Genomic DNA, 19,559 nt, shown 5'->3' with positions numbered 1-19,559 from the left:
AATATATACTCAAGTACCTGAATACACCAATATATATACTCAATATATACTCAAGTACCTCAATACACCAATATATATACTCAATATATACTCAAGTACCTCAATACACCAATATATATACTCAATATATACTCAAGTACCTGAATACACCAATATATATACTCAATATATACTCAAGTACCTGAATACACCAATATATATACTCAATATATACTCAAGTACCTCAATACACCAATATATATACTCAATATATACTCAAGTACCTCAATACACCAATATATATACTCAATATATACTCAAGTACCTCAATACACCAATATATATACTCAATATATACTCAAGTACCTCAATACACCAATATATATACTCAATATATACTCAAGTACCTCAATACACCAATATATATACTCAATATATACTCAAGTACCTCAATACACCAATATATATACTCAATATATACTCAAGTACCTCAATACACCAATATATATACTCAATATATACTCAAGTACCTCAATACACCAATATATATACTCAATATATACTCAAGTACCTCAATACACCAATATATATACTCAATATATACTCAAGTACCTCAATACACCAAGATATATACTCAATATATACTCAAGTACCTCAATACACCAATATATATACTCAATATATACTCAAGTACCTCAATACACCAATATATATACTCAATATATACTCAAGTACCTCCATACACCAATATATATACTCAATATATACTCAAGTACCTGAATACACCAATATATATACTCAAGTACCTCAAGTCAAGACTAAGCCCAAAAATGGAGTACTTCTAGAAAGTAAAGTTGAAGTTCAGACTTGGGGACTTAGGGATCTTGTGTCCTCCTACCATGGAGTGGAGAAGGTTGGATCCTCTGATGGAGACCAGAGGATCCAACCTTCTGATAGAGTCGCCTCTCGTATCCCAGCTGCACCTGTCAGCCCTGCTTCTGGGATGATTGACAGCGATGCCTTCCGAAGATGTTTTATTGACACAGTGAAGACCACTAAGGATACCCCCCCCCCCATCATGTGGTACCTCCGCTGTGGTGAGCCCCTCCCCCCATCATGTGGTCTTCATTGAAGGCGGTGCCACTTCGGCTCTGATATGGAGGGTGAAACCATCCTCTTGCTCATCCGATGTCCTTCAATTCAGGCTTTTTCAAAAGGTGTTTGGGCTTATTTGGTCCCTGGGTTAGAAAATGGTAATGGGGGGGGGGGGGGGGGCTCTAATTAAAAAGGCAGGGTCGGACCCGGCTGACCCCAATAACTTCAGGCCAGTTTCCGAGCTCCCGTTCTTGTCCAAAATCTAAGAGGAGGTTTCTGAGCTGCTGTCCTCCCTTCCGGACCAACGTAATATCCGTAATATCCACCAGGGGGTTGGATCTGCTTCCCATAAATTCCACTCCACGGAAATTGCTTTTTTGAAAGTGATGTCTGCCGATTCAGGGAAAAGAACCGTCTTGGTCCTTCTGGATTTGTCGTCCGCCTTTGACTCGGTTGACCTTGGTATTCTTTTGGGAAGGCCGGGACACCAAGAAGGTCCTTGGTTTGCCTCATATCTATCTGGTCAGTTTTAGCGTCACGGTGAACCAAGTAGAGTCTGACTCAGCAAAACCGCTGTGTGGAGTCCCCCAGGGTTCTGTTCTGGGGCCTGCCCTGTTTATGCCGTACTTGCCTCCTTTGGGAACGATCATTCAAAGGTTCTGTGATGTTTCTTCTCATCTATATGTCCATAATGTCCAGCTTTACTGCTCCTTCAAGCCATGTGAGTTTTACAGGTTCGACTCCCTGAATAGCTGCTTAGTGGACATCAAGAAGTGGTTGAGTGCTAACTCCCTGCAGCTAACAGAAATAAAACCGAGACTCTGATTCTTGCTCATGACGCCCAATCCCAAGAATGAAGGAGCACTTGGGTGACCCGGGCCATCCGACATCCCTCACAAATGTGGGCGTTATCTTCCACGAGGACATGTGACGAGAGCAGCATGGCCAACAACTGACGAGAAATTGTCAACTGAGAAATGTCTCCAAAGTCAGGATTATGCTGTCGTACGAGGACTAGGATCTAATCCTTCATGCCTTTGTGTCTTCACGATGAGACCATTGCAAGTCTTTCGCTTTCTGCTCCTTGCTGCAATTCTGCAGAAGAGGCTTTGCCAAGCAGCCATCTTTGACAAACACACAATACTACACACTGGAGAGAAACCGTATTCCTGTTCCATGTGCAACAAAGCGTTTTGTGAGTGTTCAGGATTGTGTCATCACCTGAAAGTACACACTGTGGAGAAACCTCCCCCCTGCTCAATCTGCGGTACAAAGTTTGCACTAAATCCAGACTTGAGAAAACACACTGGGGAGAAACCTTTCACCTGCTCAGTCTGCGGTACAAAGTTTGCACGAAATCCAGACTTGAGAAAACACAGTGGGGAGAAACCTTTCACCTGCTCAGTCTGCGGTACAAAGTTTGCACGAAATCCAGACTCTGCCAAATGGCGGAAAATTTGAGGATGCGATTTTGCCACTTACATATTTCCCAAAGTAACATATGCCATGAAGTATATTTAAAAATGCATGCCCCCTCCCTCTGGAAGTCCCCCCCCCTGCACCTGACCGGCATTGCAGTGACCTGTCCACCTTGAAGTCTCGTGTGAAAACCTTCTCTTCGAACTTGCTCATGAGGTCTCTCATCTCAACTCCTTGATTCAACTCGCTGTTATGACCCCCCCCCCCCCCCCGCCCACCAACACACAGTTCCTCTGGCTTCTTAGGGCAGTGCTTATTATGATGATTATGATTATTATAGAGGAAAAGCATTTTAGCAGTATTTCACTTTCTTCCCCAAGAGTCTTTGTCAAGAGTCTTTTCAGAATGTCGGCATGTATGTCGTAGCTTTGATTTTTCTTTGGCTTCTTTCTCGTTATATGACTTGAAATAACCTGGATTTCTTTGGTGCCCGTGTTACGTTGATGAACGTGTTTTTGTTTTGTCCAAATTCCTGTAAAACCAACAGGCTGCTCTCATTCTGCCTAAGTGTATGCAACTGTGTCCTCCCCTGCAGGACTTGACGTGAAGGATGTCACGTGAATCCATCCAACACGGAAGTCCCTCAAAGTTGCTAAATGACTTGAACTCAGAGCTGAAGGTTTCCATGCCACTGTGGGGACAAAATCCTAAAACCGAGTAGTCTTATCACGCGTACTTGTCGACCTGTAGGCTGTAATGACACTTCCACACCGAAGGCGGCAGTAATGCGCTGGCAGTCACTCGTCTGCGAGAAATGAAAATGGCTGCAAGCTAGCAGGGCAGTGTTTTATTGTGTTTTGCGGCGTTTGTTCCGTAGTCTCTACGCATTTATTGCCCCCACAAGTAAAGAGAAAAGAATAAGACTTTTATGGACACAACTGCTGAGTAGCACAAAGTTATTCTCGCCTCAGAGCACTTGGAAGCTTCTCGAGCTAGCTCAGCTAGCTAGCGGCTAACAAAGACACGCGGAAGTGATCGACACATCGCTGAGCCGAGAGCAAATGTGAGTGTAAACTGCGGCGATTGTCGGAAAAATGTGCGACACCACGACGGCAGCGGACGAGGAGGAACTTTGTCCAGCGGAAGTGAGCGAGCGGCCATTCCGGGACGCTGCGTTCAAGGCGACAATCGTCTTGAAATCTGCAGGTTTGTTCACTTCCTGCGCTCACGCATTAAACGGCTTTGTATGTTCCATGAAAATGTTTTTATTCTGCAGGTAACTACATACTCGAGCGCATGAGGGCGATGGCCGCCATATTGGTCAACTTATCTTCTCTACGTGTCCGCAGATTCGTCATTTTTCTTATTCTTTTCAATTGGCCAACTGCAAAAGTTTATGGACATTACGTTCATTTGGCATTAACGATGAAAAGACGCGGACATTCTGCAGACAAAATGAAAGACGTGCCACATTTGAACATACAGGGAACCGTGGGGTGGCCCCAGGTCCCCCACCAGCAAAGCCAATAACCAATAATCAATAATCAATAGCAATACTACGCAAAGCTGGTAACATCTGAATAGTTACAAGGAGAAGGACGAGTGTCAGTTTGTTGATATCCGACCAAGTCTTCCCGCCTTGGATGATGAATATTCCCATGGCTCCCCACATGTCCTTCAAATGTTCTCTGGTGGCTTCTTTTCTCGTCCTGCAGACGTCAGAGAAGAACAGCAGCAGGCCCGGAGACCCAGGCTGGAGCAAGAGGTTCCCCAGGCGCCCCACAATGAAGAAGAAGCGGAGGAGCAGCAGCCCCCCCACATTAAAGAGGAAGATGAGGAGCACAGCGTCAGTCCGGAGGAGCTCAAAGGGTTGGAGGAGTTCCCGGTGATCCGGGTGATCGTGAAGAGCGAAGATGAGGACGACAAAGGTCATAGCGAGGACAGGAAGGAGCCTCCAAGCAGCAGCCGGACCACAGGAGCCGAGGGGCGCCGGGCGGCCAGCCCCTCAGCGCCGCTGTCAGATAGTGAGCACCCGGCGTCTCCTGACGCCGAAGCTGCGATGACGTGTCGCGCTGACAGCGCGCACTTCCGGTGCTCTGAGTGTGACAAAACCTTCGGCCACAAGTCAACTTTGAAAACACACATGATGATCCACACGGGGGAGAAACCGTTCAGCTGCACGTTTTGCGGCAAACGATTCTCGATAAAAGGACGCATGATAACGCACACCAGAACGCACACCGGAGAAAAACCGTACGTCTGCACCGTTTGCGACAAAAGCTTTTCTCATCAGTCGGCGTTTGTGCGACACAAAAGAACGCACATGGGTGAGAAACCCTTCACCTGCTCCATCTGCGGGAAAAGTTTCACTCTGGTCGGAGGGTTGAAAACGCACATCAGAACGCACACGGGAGAGAAACCCTATTCCTGCTCGGTGTGCAACAAAGGCTTTTGCGATCATTCGGCGTTTGTTCGCCACACGAGGACGCACACCGGGGAGAGACCGTATTCCTGCGCCGTCTGCGATAGAAGTTTCACCCAGACGTCGGCTTTGGTCAAACACGCCAGAACGCACACGGGAGAGAAACCCTTTGCCTGCTTGGTGTGCGGCCTCAGAGTCACTCAGAAGTCACATTTGACCACGCACATGAGGACGCACACGGGCGAGAAGGTGTTCCGCTGCGCCGTGTGCCAGGAGAGCTTCTCCTATAAGTACCAGGTCAACGATCACGCGTGTGCTGGCGAGGGCGGCGCCAAGCTGTGACTCTCGGCCTTCTCGGGAAGGATCCGGGCCGCAGACCGACACCACGTCTGGAGGAGAAGATGTGCCGTCATCCTTTCATGACTGAGCACGCCACGTCAGTCTGCCCTTTAGCAAGGCACCAGCCCCTCTCCTCTGACACGCCTCCTTGCCTGGTCCCGACACCAAGAGCGAGGCCAGGCACGCCTGAGAAGTCCAACGTTTCAGGTGGCGACCTCACCGAGCTCCTCGACAGAACGCCAATGGACAATTTGAGCACATTAGCGGACATCGAGTGTCTGGCTGAAACGGAGACACTTTGGAAAGTCCATCGTTCCACGTCTGCTCTTTCCTAGTTGGGAAAATCTACCGTGGAAAATAAAGAAAAGCCATCCAATCAGAAGATGGGGCAAACTCAGCCTGCGTTATTTTACTCTGTCACGCCTTCATTTACACTCTGATGGCCGATGGAGGCACGCTCTCTCTCTCTCTTCTCTTCTATTATTCTATTCTATTATTCTATTCTATTCTATTCTACTATTCTATTCTACTATTCTATTCTACTATTCTATTCTACTATTCTATTCTACTATTCTATTCTATTCTACTATTCCATTCTACTATTCTATTCTACTATTCCATTCTACTATTCTATTCTACTATTCCATTCTACTATTCTATTCTACTATTCTATTCTACTATTCTACTATTCTATTCTACTATTCTATTCTACTATTCTATTCTACTATTCTATTCTACTATTCTATTCTATTCTACTATTCTATTCTATTCTACTATTCTATTCTACTATTCCATTCTACTATTCTATTCTACTATTCTATTCTACTATTCTATTCTATTCTATTCTATTCTACTATTCTATTCTACTATTCCATTCTACTATTCTATTCTACTATTCTATTCTATTCTATTCTACTATTCTATTCTACTATTCTATTCTACTATTCCATCCTCTCACAGTTCTTCAAAAATGATGACATTATTAAACCTTCTCCATTAAAACTCATTCAAAGAGAGAGTTACAGGAAATCTTACATTTCCTGAAAATAAGGAGAGAACACCAGAAGATATTCTGTAGGTCAAAGGTGTAATGACGCCCCCCCACCTGCCGGAAGTAGAAAAAACACGACTCCGGGATTTATTTATTTATTCTTCAGTCAACGTGACGCTTCCCACGCTAGCTTAGCTTGCTAGCTGCTAACAAAGAGAAGCGGAAGTGATCAACATCGCTGACCAGAGACCGAGTGTGAGTGTAAAGTGGGATCGTGTGAAAATGTGTCAAGTCCAAATGCTGAGAGCGTTGGTGAATCAGCGACTAACTGCGGCTGTTGAAGAAATATTTGTAGTGTTGGAAAGAACCATAGCAGAGTACGAGGAGGAAATTTCTCGAACAAAAGAGGAGAACGAGCGACAACGTCAACTACTGGACGCCGTTTTCAGGAAGCAGGAAGTTGTGTTGCACAGAGCAGGTTTGTTTACTTCATCATTTGTTCCTTTACCATCGCCAACTATACTCTCATTTGTCCTTTGATGCTTCATAACAATAACAATAACAATAATAATAACAATAACAGCTCTAATGCTGTCCCTGATTGCCACATGGTTTGTGTTACGTGCTAATGTGTTGGGAGATCTGGGCTAGCTGAGGAAAACACCCCTGATGTCTCATTGGGTCCTGCAGTCGTCACTGGAGAACATGTTCATCCTCAGCACCAGGATGGACGAGATGAAGCGCCCCCCCCCCCCCCCCCCCCCCACACACACACACAGACATTCTCCTGAGGATTCAGACGGCGACCACAGCCAAGAAGCTGTGAAGGTGACATGAGGACTCACAGGACGACAAAGACTGTAAAAACTCGAAGGAAGGACAGGAATGCTTTCCTGCTCCCATTGTGCCAAAAAGCTTCTCCAAAAGTGGGGTTTGATTCCACACACCGGAGAACCATTTTAGCTGCTGGGTCTGTAGTCCAACATTTTCTAGAAAGCAGGAGAGAAAGCTTTCATTTGTTCAGTTTGTGATAAAAGATTCTCTGTGAAGCCAAACAAGGTGACACATACGGGAGAGACCATACTCCTGTTCGCTTTGTGCCGTAGCTTTCACTCAGCACACAGTTTGACCCTCCACATGCGTGGGCACACAGGAGAAAAACCTTTTAGTTGCTCACCTTGCGTCCAACACTTTCTATGAAGTCAAATATGCTGACACACGAGGACACACGGGAGGAAAGTCACATTCTTGTTTTCTGTCCTTTCAGTTCCTCACTTGGTCAAATCCAAGACAAAAGTCTTGTTTGCAGAAAAACCCGAGAAACACCGGCAGCACACGTGAACACATGTGAACACACGTGAACACACGTCAAACACATGTCAACACACGTCAAACACACGTCAACACACGTCAACACACGTGAACACACGTCAACACACGTCAAACACACGTCAAACACATGTCAACACATGTCAACACATGTCAACACACGTCAAACACATGTCAACACACGTCAAACACACGTCAAACACATGTCAACACACGTCAAACACACGTCAAACACATGTCAACACACGTCAAACACACGTCAAACACATGTCAACACATGTCAACACACGTCAAACACACGTCAACACACGTCAAACACACGTCAAACACACGTCAAACACACGTCAAACACACGTCAAACACATGTCAAACACATGTCAACACATGTCAACACACGTCAAACACGTCAAACACACGTCAAACACACGTCAAACACACGTCAACACACGTCAACACACGTCAACACACGTCAAACACACGTCAAACACACGTCAACACACGTCAAACACACGTCAAACACATGTCAACACACGTCAAACACACGTCAAACACACGTCAAACACATGAACACACGTCAAACACACGTCAACACACAATGGCAAATGCATGTTTTCCTGTCTCGTCAAGCGTGGAGTGTAGCAGGACACCACCAGAGATGAGTTGCTGACTTTGTTTATTTTGTACGTAAAAAAGGAAATGAAGACAATTTGGATTGTGGCGTCTTACAGCTTTCTTCCTCGGCTCTCATTGTCTTCAAAACCGCCACAAGATGGCAGCAGTGTGACGTCGTGACGGTGGCGGCACGTAGGCCAACGGGCGAGACATTGGAACCGTTTTCTTCAGGCAGGGATGGATCTCCTTGGCGTCCAAGAGAGCTGATGGAAAGGCAGCAAGACGGGAAGCGTCGTTTCTCGAATGGCGGGGAGATGTCAGGAGTTCTTAGCAGCTAGCAAGCTAAGCTAGCCCGAGAAGCTTCAATGTCCACTACTGCTGCTGAGAGGGAGGATCTTCTTCACTGACGTCTGCAGGACACAAAAGGACAAACATCTGCTTTAGAAACGGCAGGACCTTCTCAACCCAACCCACAAAATCTCAATCATAGATTTACATAACCACTACAGCTGTGGGCCGCATGGTGGACCAGTGGTTTGCACGCATGGTTTGCACGCATGGTGGACCAGTGGTTTGCACGCATGGTGGACCAGTGGTTTGCACGCATGGTGGACCAGTGGTTTGCACGCATGGTGGACCAGTGGTTTGCACGCATGGTGGACCAGTGGTTTGCACGCATGGTGGACCAGTGGTTTGCACGCATGGTTTGCACGCAGGCCACACAGGGGAAGGATGGATGGATGGAGGATGGGTGGACGGGCGGGTGGGTGGATGGAAGGATAGAAAGATGGAAGGAAGGATAGAAAGATGGAAGGAAGGACAGAAAGACGGAAGGAAGGACAGAAGGACGGACGGGTGGATGGAAGGAAGGATAGAAAGATGGAAGGAAGGATAGAAGGACGGACGGGTGGATGGAAGGAAGGATAGAAAGATGGAAGGAAGGACAGAAAGACGAAAGGAAGGATAGAAGGACGGACGGGTGGATGGAAGGAAGGATAGAAAGATGGAAGGAAGGACAGAAAGACGAAAGGAAGGATAGAAGGACGGACGGGTGGATGGAAGGAAGGATAGAAAGATGGAAGGAAGGATAGAAGGATGGATGGAAGGATAGAAAGATGGAAGGAAGGATAGAAAGACGAAAGGAAGGATAGAAGGACGGACGGGTGGATGGAAGGAAGGATAGAAAGATGGAAGGAAGGATAGAAAGACGGAAGGAAGGACAGAAAGATGGAAGGAAGGATAGAAAGATGGAAGGAAGGACAGAAAGACGGAAGGAAGGACAGAAGGACGGACGGGTGGATGGAAGGAAGGATAGAAAGATGGAAGGAAGGACAGAAGGACGGAAGGGAGGACAGAAGGACGGACGGGTGGATGGAAGGAAGGATAGAAAGATGGAAGGAAGGATAGAAAGATGGAAGGAAGGATAGAAAGATGGAAGGGAGGACAGAAGGACGGAAGGAAGGACAGAAGGACGGACGGGTGGATGGAAGGAAGGATAGAAAGACGAAAGGAAGGACAGAAGGACGGACGGGTGGATGGAAGGAAGGATAGAAAGATGGAAGGAAGGACAGAAAGATGGAAGGAAGGACAGAAGGACGGAAGGGAGGACAGAAGGACGGACGGGTGGATGGAAGGAAGGATAGAAAGATGGAAGGAAGGATAGAAAGATGGAAGGAAGGATAGAAAGATGGAAGGAAGGACAGAAGGACGGAAGGGAGGACAGAAGGACGGACGGGTGGATGGAAGGAAGGATAGAAGGATGGAAGGAAGGATAGAAAGACGAAAGGAAGGACAGAAGGACGGACGGGTGGATGGAAGGAAGGATAGAAAGATGGAAGGAAGGACAGAAGGACGGAAGGAAGGACAGAAGGACGGACGGGTGGATGGACGGTCCGGCACGGTGACCACGGGTCCAACCCCCCAGGGGAGACGGCGTACTGACCAGAGACGCCGACTTGTAGACGAAGTCCATCCTGTGGTCTTTGTGGAGGAAGACCTGGATGACTGGCTCGTAGAGATGATCTCTGCGTTTCATCTCCATCAGAAAGTCCTTCTCTATGGACATGGACGCCAAGGCCGCCTGGCGCGGCTGTCCCGACGTGTTCCGGGCGTAGGTTTGGATTCTCTTGAGGGCGGACGCGGGCTGGCCCGTTGCCGTGGAGACGGGCATGGTGACGGCCAGACACGCCAGCCTGTACAGCTGCGGCATGCTGGCGCTGAGATGTTTTTGGTGGAGGAAGTCCAGGACCTCGGTGGGACGTTTCCCTTTGAAGTCCAGCATGGCGTACATGACAGTCAGCTCCGTCTTCAAGCGAGGAAGGTCGAACAGCGCTCCGTGGCTCTTGGCCAAGCTAGAGAAGGCCGCATGCGGGAATTTGGACCGGAAAGACTGGAAGTGCTGGTGGTCCAGGAGGGAGAGGAACATCAACTGCTTGTGGTCTTCAAATCTATCATGCAGCTGGCAGAGAAGGTTGTCCAGGACATTCCTGTGGAGTTGCCGGTAGCGCGCCTGAGCGTCTCCTTGCGGTGCGCCGGGAGCGCCCACCATGTGCACGGTGGAGACATAGATGGCGCCAAAGCGCTCCCTCTCCAGCTCGATGCTGTCGCAAAAGTCCTTCACGCGTGTCAGACCCAGCTGCACGTCCAGGGGCTTGTTCTGGAGGATCCTGAAGAGCACGTCGCCCTGCTCAAAAATGCCGTGGAAGGCGTGCAGCAGGAAACAGAAGTCAAAGTCATCCAGACGGGCGTGAAACCCATCAGCGCAGCGCACCGAGTCCTCGTCGTATTGCTCGTGATGCTCCAGTATGTGCTTGAAGACCTCCTTGAGGGCATCTCTCCTCTCAGACGCCGTCGCGACCACTCTCCAGGTGGGCTGCCAACGGGGGGGGGGCGCCCCAGGAAGACACAGCTGGCAGATATCGGCCAGCAGCTGCGAGCGCCTGGGAGATGCGGAGAAGAAGGCGGCCAGCTCACTGAGGTGGGCAAAGAAGATCTTGCATTCTCGGAGCTTGGCGAGCCCCTGGGTGAGCGCCACGTTGAGGGGGTGCGCATGGCAGTGGAGGAACAAGGCCGACGGCGCCCTCTCCTTCAACTTGGCCTGCACCCCCTGGGGTCCGCAGGACGCTGCTGTCGTGCCATCCAGGGACTGGGCCACAGCTTTATGCAGACATTCATGTTCCTCCAAGAAGCGCACCACAAGGGCGCCAATGTCCTCCGCGCTTCTGCCGCTCGGAAGGTCTTCGTAGGTGACGAAGCGCTCCCTGACGCCCGCCGCCGTCACGTAACGCAGGACGAGTGCGAGCTGCGCCGAGTGGCTGGCGTCGGCCGCCGCATCCACCGTGACGGAAACAAAGGGGGCCTCGCTGACCTCCTTTTTGATCTCGGCCCTCATCACCTCACCGATAGCCTGAACCAGATCATTCTGGATCTTCCCCGAGGCCCCGCAGAAGACCTTGTTGGTGGACAGGTGGTAGTGCAGCTCCGCATTGTTCTCGGCCAGGAACCACAGCAGCTCCACGTAGTTCCCTCGGTTGGCGTAGTTCCCTCGGTTGGCCCAGCCGGCGGCGTCGTCGCGTCCCCGGAATGGAAGCTCCTGTCTGCCCAAGAAGATCACACAATCGATCAGCCTTTTCAGGATCTCCCTGTTCTTGTTCACCTTCTCGTTGTGGAGATCCGTTTCTCTGCACGCTTGCTCGCTGAGCCGCAGGTCGACTCTGGGCTCCCCGAAAGTTCTCAGCAGCACAGCAGCCTTCAGGTGGACCGCCGTGCCTTGGTGTCGCACCGCCGCCTTGCTGAGGCAGCTGAGGTTGGCGAAGCCTTTGTTGCTCCAGACGCCCGTGCGGTCGCTGGCGAACAGCAGGCATTCCCAGCAGTACAGGCGGCAGTGGCCCTTGGACGCCGTGAGCCAGGCGTAGCGCTCGTAGGCGCTGCTCTGGAAGTGGCGAACGAAGCCCTTCCCCTGCTGGGACAGGCTCACCAGCTTGGGGGTGGGCCGCCCCCTCCTTACGATGTCCAGCTTCTCTGGGAACGTCCGCTTGGAAAACGGATGCTTCAGGATGTCCGACACCACGTCCGCTTCTCCTGCGTCGGCCACGGTGGACGTCATTTGGGCGAGGAGCTTGCGTCCACGGCCAGCTGTTTCATCCTCATCCTCATCTTCATCCTGACCCTTCACGATGACTCCAATCACCGGGAACTCCTCCAGCTCTTCAAGATGCTCTCCCTCCCGACTCATGCTCTCGTCTTCCTCTTTCAGGGGGGGCCGTGGCGCCTCCTCTTCCTCTTTCACGTAGCGGGACAGTGGCTCCTCCTCTTCCTCCTCCTCTTTAATGCAGGGGGGCTGTGGCTCGTCCCACTCCATCCTGGAGCTCCACCCCTGCCGCTCAGGGGGGGTGATACTCCTCTCCGACGTCTGCAGGACACACGGAGGAGAACACACGGCTAGCATAAAAACATGAACCCATGATGAAGCTACCACGTCGGACGCAAGCATTCAGCGTTTGATATGTGCCGATATTTGTATTATTAGATTTATTATTATTATTATTATTTCATCTTACTCCTTCATTCAGCGTTTGATATGTGCCGATATTTGTATTATTAGATTTATTATTATTATTATTATTTCATCTTACTCCTTCTTGGGACAAAGAGTCTTTCCCAGGAGCCAAAACGGAAGCCAGACGTCAAAGCATCCATCACACGTGAAGGCGGCCAGCCTGTAATTGCATCCACGGCCAGCAGGTGGCTTCGTGTGCACGTGAAGCTTCAAGAAACAAGAAATGAAGCCCTTTCGAACCAGCTGATGGAACGCTTCAAGCCTCATGGGGCTTCATCTCATCATCTCTGGGCTCCAGCGCCCCCCCCCCCCCCCCCCATGAGGATGGATGGATGGAATCTTCTTCTATGAACTCTTGTCCTTGGCTACTTATGTCAACAATGGTCTTAAATCCACCTGTAGATGGAAAAGTCACTTTACCTGATGGTTTCAACTTGATGCTCCTTGAGAAGAACAGCGTCCGATGGTTGACGTTGTCGATCGTTCTCCACTTTTATTCTCCAAAGTTCCACTTCGTTCCCTGCTGTTGTTCTTTCCAACACTAGAGTTATGTCTACGTTGAAATATCTGCTCTCTTCAAACAATCACAAGACCTCACACTTGAGCTCTGCTTAGCGATGTTAACTTCCGCGTCTCTTTGTTAGCATCTGACGAGCTAGGCTAGCCTGAGAAGCTTCAACGTGCGCCGAGACGAGTCCATGAAGACACGAAGATCATGATGTTCGCTGGGGTACGTTATGGAAACGGTAAATCCCAGTCCTGAGGCCAATATCTGGTCTGGGTAAACTGATAGAAAGAAAAAGTGTCGGTCGGATGAGTAAATGAATGTGTAGGGAAAGCAACATTGCGCATGCGTACAACGACCGCCATCTTTGGACCATTGTTTACGGGAAGCTGAAGGAGACAAAAAACATTTAGGTTGCTCTAATGGCGATTACCCGAATTTCAAGGAAGGAAATGTCCATACACTGTCCTTATGTACTATATAATATATGTCAGTATATCCTCCATATACTATACTATACTATATATACTATTTACCATACACTGTCCTTATGTACTATATAATAAATACATGTCAGTATATCCTCCATATACTATACTATATATACTATTTACCATACACTGTCCTTATGTACTATATAATAAATACATGTCACTATATCCTCCATATACTATACTATATATACTATTTACCATACACTGTCCTTATGTACTATATAATAAATACATGTCAGTATATCCTCTATGTTACTATTTCATAGCTGTCGTTGTACAACCAATACATCAACAGTACTATTATGTTATTACATGCAAGACACAAACATACATCTCAGTATTTCTTTCAATGTACTTTATCTAGTTTCTAGTTTCTGTGTATTATTAATACAAATAAGTGTGAATATTGCTATTCAGGGAGTAAAATGCGTTTTTAAAGGTGAAGGTTATTCATTGCAATCAATACGGACACAGATGTAGTTTATGAATCCCTTGAGGAAAATGAAAATGACCAGAAGACGGGTGGATCCATCACAGCACATCATAGCATCACCGCATTGCAACGGGCATCGTGGATTCTTCTCCTTTTGATTTCACTGGTGGTGTTTTGTCCAACATCCCCTTTGAGTGGGAGCAGCTCCGTGCCTTCTAATCAGTGTGGGTCCTCATGTGACGAACCAACTGAAAGCGATATCGAAAACCCGTCGTGCAGACTGAGCAGGTAAATGGTTTCTCTCCAGTATGAATTCTCGTGTGTTTTATCAATCCTGCGTTTTCAGTGAATCTCTGCCCACACACTGAGCACATAAAAGGTTTCTCCCCGGTATGCGTTCTTGTGTGTCTCACTAAATATGCATTTTCAGCAAACCTCTGACCGCACACTGAACAGCTAAAAGGTTTCTCCCCGCTGTGTATTCTCCTGTGTCTGGTCAAATGTGCACTTTGGGAGAATCTTTGACCACACACTGAGCAGCCGAAAGGTTTCTCACCAGTGTGTCTTCGCATGTGTCGAGTCAGTGCTGAATCATGACTAAAATGTGTGTTGCACACGGAACAGGAGTATGGTTTCTCTCCGGTGTGCGTTCGTGTGTGTGTCGTCAAATTTCGCTTATGAGTGAACGTTTTACCGCACACTGAGCAGACGTACACTCCCACTCCTGTGTGACATCTCAGGTGTCTTTTCAGGTTCTTTTTGTGGCCAAAGCTCTTGTCACAGTGGTGGCATTTCAAGCGTGTGTTGTCAGGGTGACATGTCATATCAGCTGTAGAGTCTTCATCATCATCATCATCAGTGTCAGGAGAGTGTGACGTCGTGTGCTCACTATCTGATAGTGGAGCTAAGAGCTTGTCTGCTGGTGATCCTCCACAGTGGTCTCCATCAGCTTCTGTTGGAGGCTCCGCCTCTCTCTTCTCCTCACCTTCACCGTCGTCTTCATCATCTTCACTCTTCACAATGACACCGATCACTGGGAACTCCTCCGGTCCTTCCGGATGCTCTCCCTCCTGGCTGATGCTGTGCTCCTCCTCCTCCTCTTTAAGGTGGGGGGGCCGGCGCTCCATATTTTCCTCTTTAAGGTGGGAGGGCCGGGGCTCCTCATCTTCCTCTTTAATGTGGGGGGGCTGTGGCTCCTCCTGTTCCACCCTGGAGTACCACTGCTGCTGCCCAGGAGGGAGATCTTCTTCACTGCCATCTGCAAGACACACGGAGACAAAAGAAAAGCTTGGGTTGACTTTTGGTATAGAAAGTGGGGTACGTATCCCCCCCAGGGCTACGTCAATTGCCATGGGGGGTATAGGAATAAAAATGAAAAAATAATTAGTGCTTAACACCCTAAATTACGAATGCACCTGAATGCTTCACAGTGCAAGAAGGCAGTTCTGTGTGCATGGTATCACCAAATAAGTATGGTGAATGATGCGTGTGTCATGTGTATATCGTATATACCTGTGTGTATACCTGTGTGTATACCTGTGTGTATACCTGTGTGTATACCTGTGTGTATACCTGTGTGTATACCTGTGTGTATACCTGTGTGTATACCTGGTGGACAGGTATACCATGTGTATACCTGGCACTGGGAAGGAGATCCTCCCCACAATGAGGCGTTATTGATGCTTGTATGTATTTTTGAATTGGAGAGACTATTAAGAAGCGGGGCGGCACGGCGGTCGAGTGGTTAGCGCGCAGACCTCACAGCTAGGAGACCAGGGTTCACTTCCACCCTCGGCCATCTCTGTGTGGAGTTTGCATGTTCTCCCCGTGCATGCGTGGGTTTTCTCCGGGTACTCCGGTTTCCTCCCACATTCCAAAAACATGCTAGGTTAATTAGCCACTCCAAATTGTCCATAGGTATGAATGTGAGTGTGAATGGTTGTTTGTCTATATGTGCCCTGGGATTGGCTGGCCACCAGTCCAGGGTGTACCCCGCCTCTCGCCCGAAGACAGCTGGGATAGGCTCCAGCACGTCATACTCACCAAGCAGGATGAAAACTAACAAACTGTCAGTGCTGCTCCAGCCTTTTGTAAAATGGTGCATTCAGGTGCAGCACGTAACTCCCGGGACACAAGTTGCCGCTACATTCAGGGACACTTGTAAATGACAGCAAACAGCCAAAATGAGGTGAAATTTTCCTTGTTGCTGATGTTAGAAAACAGACATCAATGCTAAACAAAGCTTGATCCTGATTGGTCAACCTTCCCCTTGGGTTTGCTAGGATGCAGACTCAAACCTTCGCCATCCTGAGTCAAGCTGAGGTGGAGCCTATTCCAATGAAATGGATGGAAAGGGAAGGATGTGGAATACAGGATATGTAGGATGATAACTGATCTATTTATCAGGGCTTTATCTTTTATCCTTTATCCTTTATCCTTTATCCTTTATCTTTTATCTTTTATCCTTGATCTTTTATCCTTGATCTTTTATCTTTTATCTTTTATCTTTTATCTTTTATCTTTTATCTTTTATCTTTTATCTTTTATCTTTTATCCTTTATCCTTTATCCTTTATCCTTGATCTTTTATTCTTTATCTTTTATCTTTTATCTTTTATCTTTTATCCTTTATCCTTTATCATTTATCCTTTATCTTTTATCTTTTATCCTTGATCTTTTATCCTTGATCTTTTATCCTTGATCTTTTATCCTTGATCTTTTATCCTTGATCTTTTATCCTTGATCTTTTATCCTTGATCTTATATCCTTGATCTTTTATCCTTGATCTTTTATCCTTGATCTTTTATCCTTGATCTTTTATCTTTTATCCTTGATCTTTTATCCTTGATCTTTTATCCTTGATCTTTTATCCTTGATCTTTTATCCTTGATCTTTTATCCTTGATCTTTTATCCTTGATCTTTTATCCTTTATCTTTTATCCTTTATCTTTTATTCTTTTATCCTTTATCCTTTATCCTTTATCCTTTATCCTTTATCTTTTATCTTTTATCTTTTATCCTTTATCCTTTATCCTTTATCCTTTATCCTTTATCTTTTATCCTTTATCCTTTATCCTTGATCTTTTATCCTTGATCTTTTATCCTTTATCCTTGATCTTTTATCCTTTATCTTTTCCTTTATCTTTTATCTTTTATCCTTTATCCTTTATCTTTTATCCTTGATCTTTTATCCTTGATCTTTTATCCTTGATCCTTTATCTTTTATCCTTTATCTTTTATCCTTTATCCTTGATCTTTTATCCTTTATCCTCATGTCACCATAAATAATAAATACTCATCTTTCACCCGCCATGACTGGAACATGAATGAACCAATGAATCATCTTCCATATTTCACCTTCATCAACATTATGAGGTTGATGTTGTTGAAGTGAGCGGGGGGGGGGGGGGGGGGTGCATGGCTCCAGGTCTGAAGGGGCACGTGGGGGTCTCTCCGATGGGATTAAACTGAATCAACAAGGTCCAAGGGTAAAAGATAATGAAGGCTGACGACCACAAAACCGTGTCGCTCTCATCAAGTCGTGGAGTTTGCGGTGAGCAAAAAAGGTCAATCAAATCTTTTCCCGACGCCAAAATGCTGATGACGATGGGCAATGCGGAAACAATCGCCTCTGTTAGGAATGGAATATGTTCCACGGTGTTGGAGACAAAGCAGCCACTGCTCGTCAGCTAAGACACCCAGAAGACCTTTCACTCGGAAAGGTGTCAGCTATTTTAGCTTTTAGAAGGAGGAACCCGGATGTTAACCTTGATGTCACGTGATACCTGGCATCTATCTACTTGCCCGCCAACGCCTGGCTACAGGTCACGTGGCTGCTACCAGGCGATTGCTTGAAATGCACTTCTTGTTTACACATAAAACACATCCGGTGCTCTTAGCGATTGAAGCGCCACCACACAGCACGTGACAACGTTTACGGAGACAGACGATGACTGGTTTTATTTCCGAGGGCATCAAACATATCCAACAAATACCAATACGAACGTTGGTGATGTCAAAATACGCTTTTTTTTTTTTTTTTTTTTACAAAAGATGTTCATGCCAAAGATAAAAGACCCCAGGGCGCCCCCTAGTGATGATGGGCGACATAGGGAATGGATGGACGGATAAAATAAGAACAAACTACAAACCTGCTCGGTGCTTCCTGAAAACGGCGTCCAGTAGTTGACGTTGTCGCTCGTTCTCCTCTTTTGTTCGAGAAAGTTCCTCCTCGTACTCTACTATGGTTCTTTCCAACACTACAAATATTTCTTCAACAGCCGCAGTTAGTCGCTGATTCACCAACGCTCTCAGCATTTGGACTTGACACATTTTCACACCATCCCACTTTACACTCACACTCGGTCTCTGGTCAGCGATGTTGATCACTTCCGCGTCTCTTTGTTAGCAGCTAGCATGCTAAGCTAGCTTGAAGGAGAGACGAGTTTATCCTAACACGAACGATGAAAGAACGAGTTTAATCTGCGTAGAAGGAGGAAAAGGCATCTAGAATACCGACCAACATGCGTGACAAACGAACCAACATGGACACAACAGTCCTGTTGCTCCAGTCCAGCCTTGTATTCAGGGACTGACGCGCTACGGCAAGTCCACAAGGACAAACTCACAAACACACTTAGTCCTTCCTCATTCGCTCATTAATTGTCAACATAACCGCCTCACTTATTTCATCACTTTATCCATCCAGCACGTCGGACAGCCTGCTGGGTGGGTTTTGGTGCCCCCCGTGTGAGCCCCAGCACTCCGCGACAGGTTGCCTCCATGAAGTTCCAAGGCTGGCACTTTGCTAGGTGAGCCTGGTACACCGGCTAGCATAAAGCAGGCATGGCTAGCCTGGTACACCGGCTAGCATAAAGCACCCATGGCTAGCCTGGTACACCGGCTAGCATAAAGCAGCCATGGCTAGCCTGGTACACCGGCTAGCATACGACCGACATGCCTAGCCTGGTACACCGGCTAGCATAAAGCAGGCATGGCTAGCCTGGTACACCGGCTAGCATAAAGGAGCCTTATGAGAACAAGGTGGGCCAAGACTAGCGACCACTTCCGGAGTCCGGTCCTTCCTCGTTTATCGTGGTTAATGGGCTCCATACCAACCGTGGGAAGCATCGTAAGTCATGGCTAAGTTTCACTTCACATTGAAGACGATGCGACCTAAGAAAGCTCATTTGTACTTTTACCACAAATAGATTGCAGTCAGTATATCCTCCATATACTATACTATATATACTATTTACCATACACTGTCCTTATGTACTATATAATAAATACATGTCACTATATCCTCCATATACTATACTATATATACTATTTACCATACACTGTCCTTATGTACTATATAATAAATACATGTCACTATATCC

The 19,559-nt window shown here is 47.2% G+C and overlaps 3 protein-coding genes across 3 annotated transcripts; 1 reads left to right on the top strand and 2 right to left on the bottom strand.

Annotated features, from left to right (window-relative positions):
- Window positions 1-3,297: 3,297 nt before the first annotated feature.
- LOC131139729 (zinc finger protein 771-like) lies at window positions 3,298-5,809 on the top strand. Its single transcript, XM_058089602.1, has 2 exons — window positions 3,298-3,699; window positions 4,209-5,809. The coding sequence occupies exons 1-2, from the start codon at window positions 3,588-3,590 to the stop codon at window positions 5,255-5,257; spliced, it is 1,161 nt and encodes a 386-aa protein (XP_057945585.1). The 5' UTR covers window positions 3,298-3,587; the 3' UTR covers window positions 5,258-5,809.
- Window positions 5,810-8,166: 2,357 nt separating this feature from the next.
- On the bottom strand, window positions 8,167-13,624 carry LOC131139708 (zinc finger MYM-type protein 1-like). The gene is made up of 3 exons (XM_058089562.1): window positions 13,165-13,624; window positions 10,129-12,597; window positions 8,167-8,596 (listed from the first exon to the last, which is right to left on the bottom strand). The coding sequence occupies exons 2-3, from the start codon at window positions 12,544-12,546 to the stop codon at window positions 8,549-8,551; spliced, it is 2,466 nt and encodes an 821-aa protein (XP_057945545.1). The 5' UTR covers window positions 12,547-12,597; window positions 13,165-13,624; the 3' UTR covers window positions 8,167-8,548.
- Window positions 13,625-14,030: 406 nt separating this feature from the next.
- On the bottom strand, window positions 14,031-18,778 carry LOC131139723 (zinc finger protein 771-like). The gene is made up of 2 exons (XM_058089591.1): window positions 18,327-18,778; window positions 14,031-15,434 (listed from the first exon to the last, which is right to left on the bottom strand). Exons 1-2 carry the CDS (start codon window positions 18,505-18,507, stop codon window positions 14,392-14,394), a joined length of 1,224 nt encoding a protein of 407 aa, XP_057945574.1. The 5' UTR covers window positions 18,508-18,778; the 3' UTR covers window positions 14,031-14,391.
- Window positions 18,779-19,559: the final 781 nt, after the last annotated feature.

The sequence above is a fragment of the Doryrhamphus excisus genome, chromosome 12 (assembly GCF_030265055.1).
Source record: "Doryrhamphus excisus isolate RoL2022-K1 chromosome 12, RoL_Dexc_1.0, whole genome shotgun sequence".
NCBI classification, from domain to species: Eukaryota; Metazoa; Chordata; class Actinopteri; order Syngnathiformes; family Syngnathidae; genus Doryrhamphus; species Doryrhamphus excisus.
The sequence above is the reverse complement of the archived record's forward strand: the minus strand, read 5'-3'. Positions and strand labels throughout refer to the sequence as shown.

Bases quoted from the DNA above. Each gene is read 5' to 3' on its own strand.
- LOC131139708 (XM_058089562.1), bottom strand. From the start codon at position 12,546: ATGGAGTGGGACGAGCCACAGCCCCCCTGCATTAAAGAGGAGGAGGAA. The intron at 8,597-10,128 runs GTCAGTACGCCG...TGTGTCCTGCAG, and splicing joins TCTACAAGTCGGCGTCTCTG to ACGTCAGTGAAGAAGATCCT.
- LOC131139729 (XM_058089602.1), top strand. From the start codon at position 3,588: ATGTGCGACACCACGACGGCAGCGGACGAGGAGGAACTTTGTCCAGCG. The intron at 3,700-4,208 runs GTTTGTTCACTT...CTCGTCCTGCAG, and splicing joins AATCGTCTTGAAATCTGCAG to ACGTCAGAGAAGAACAGCAG.
- LOC131139723 (XM_058089591.1), bottom strand. From the start codon at position 18,507: ATGTGTCAAGTCCAAATGCTGAGAGCGTTGGTGAATCAGCGACTAACT. The intron at 15,435-18,326 runs GTTTGTAGTTTG...TGTGTCTTGCAG, and splicing joins TTTCAGGAAGCACCGAGCAG to ATGGCAGTGAAGAAGATCTC.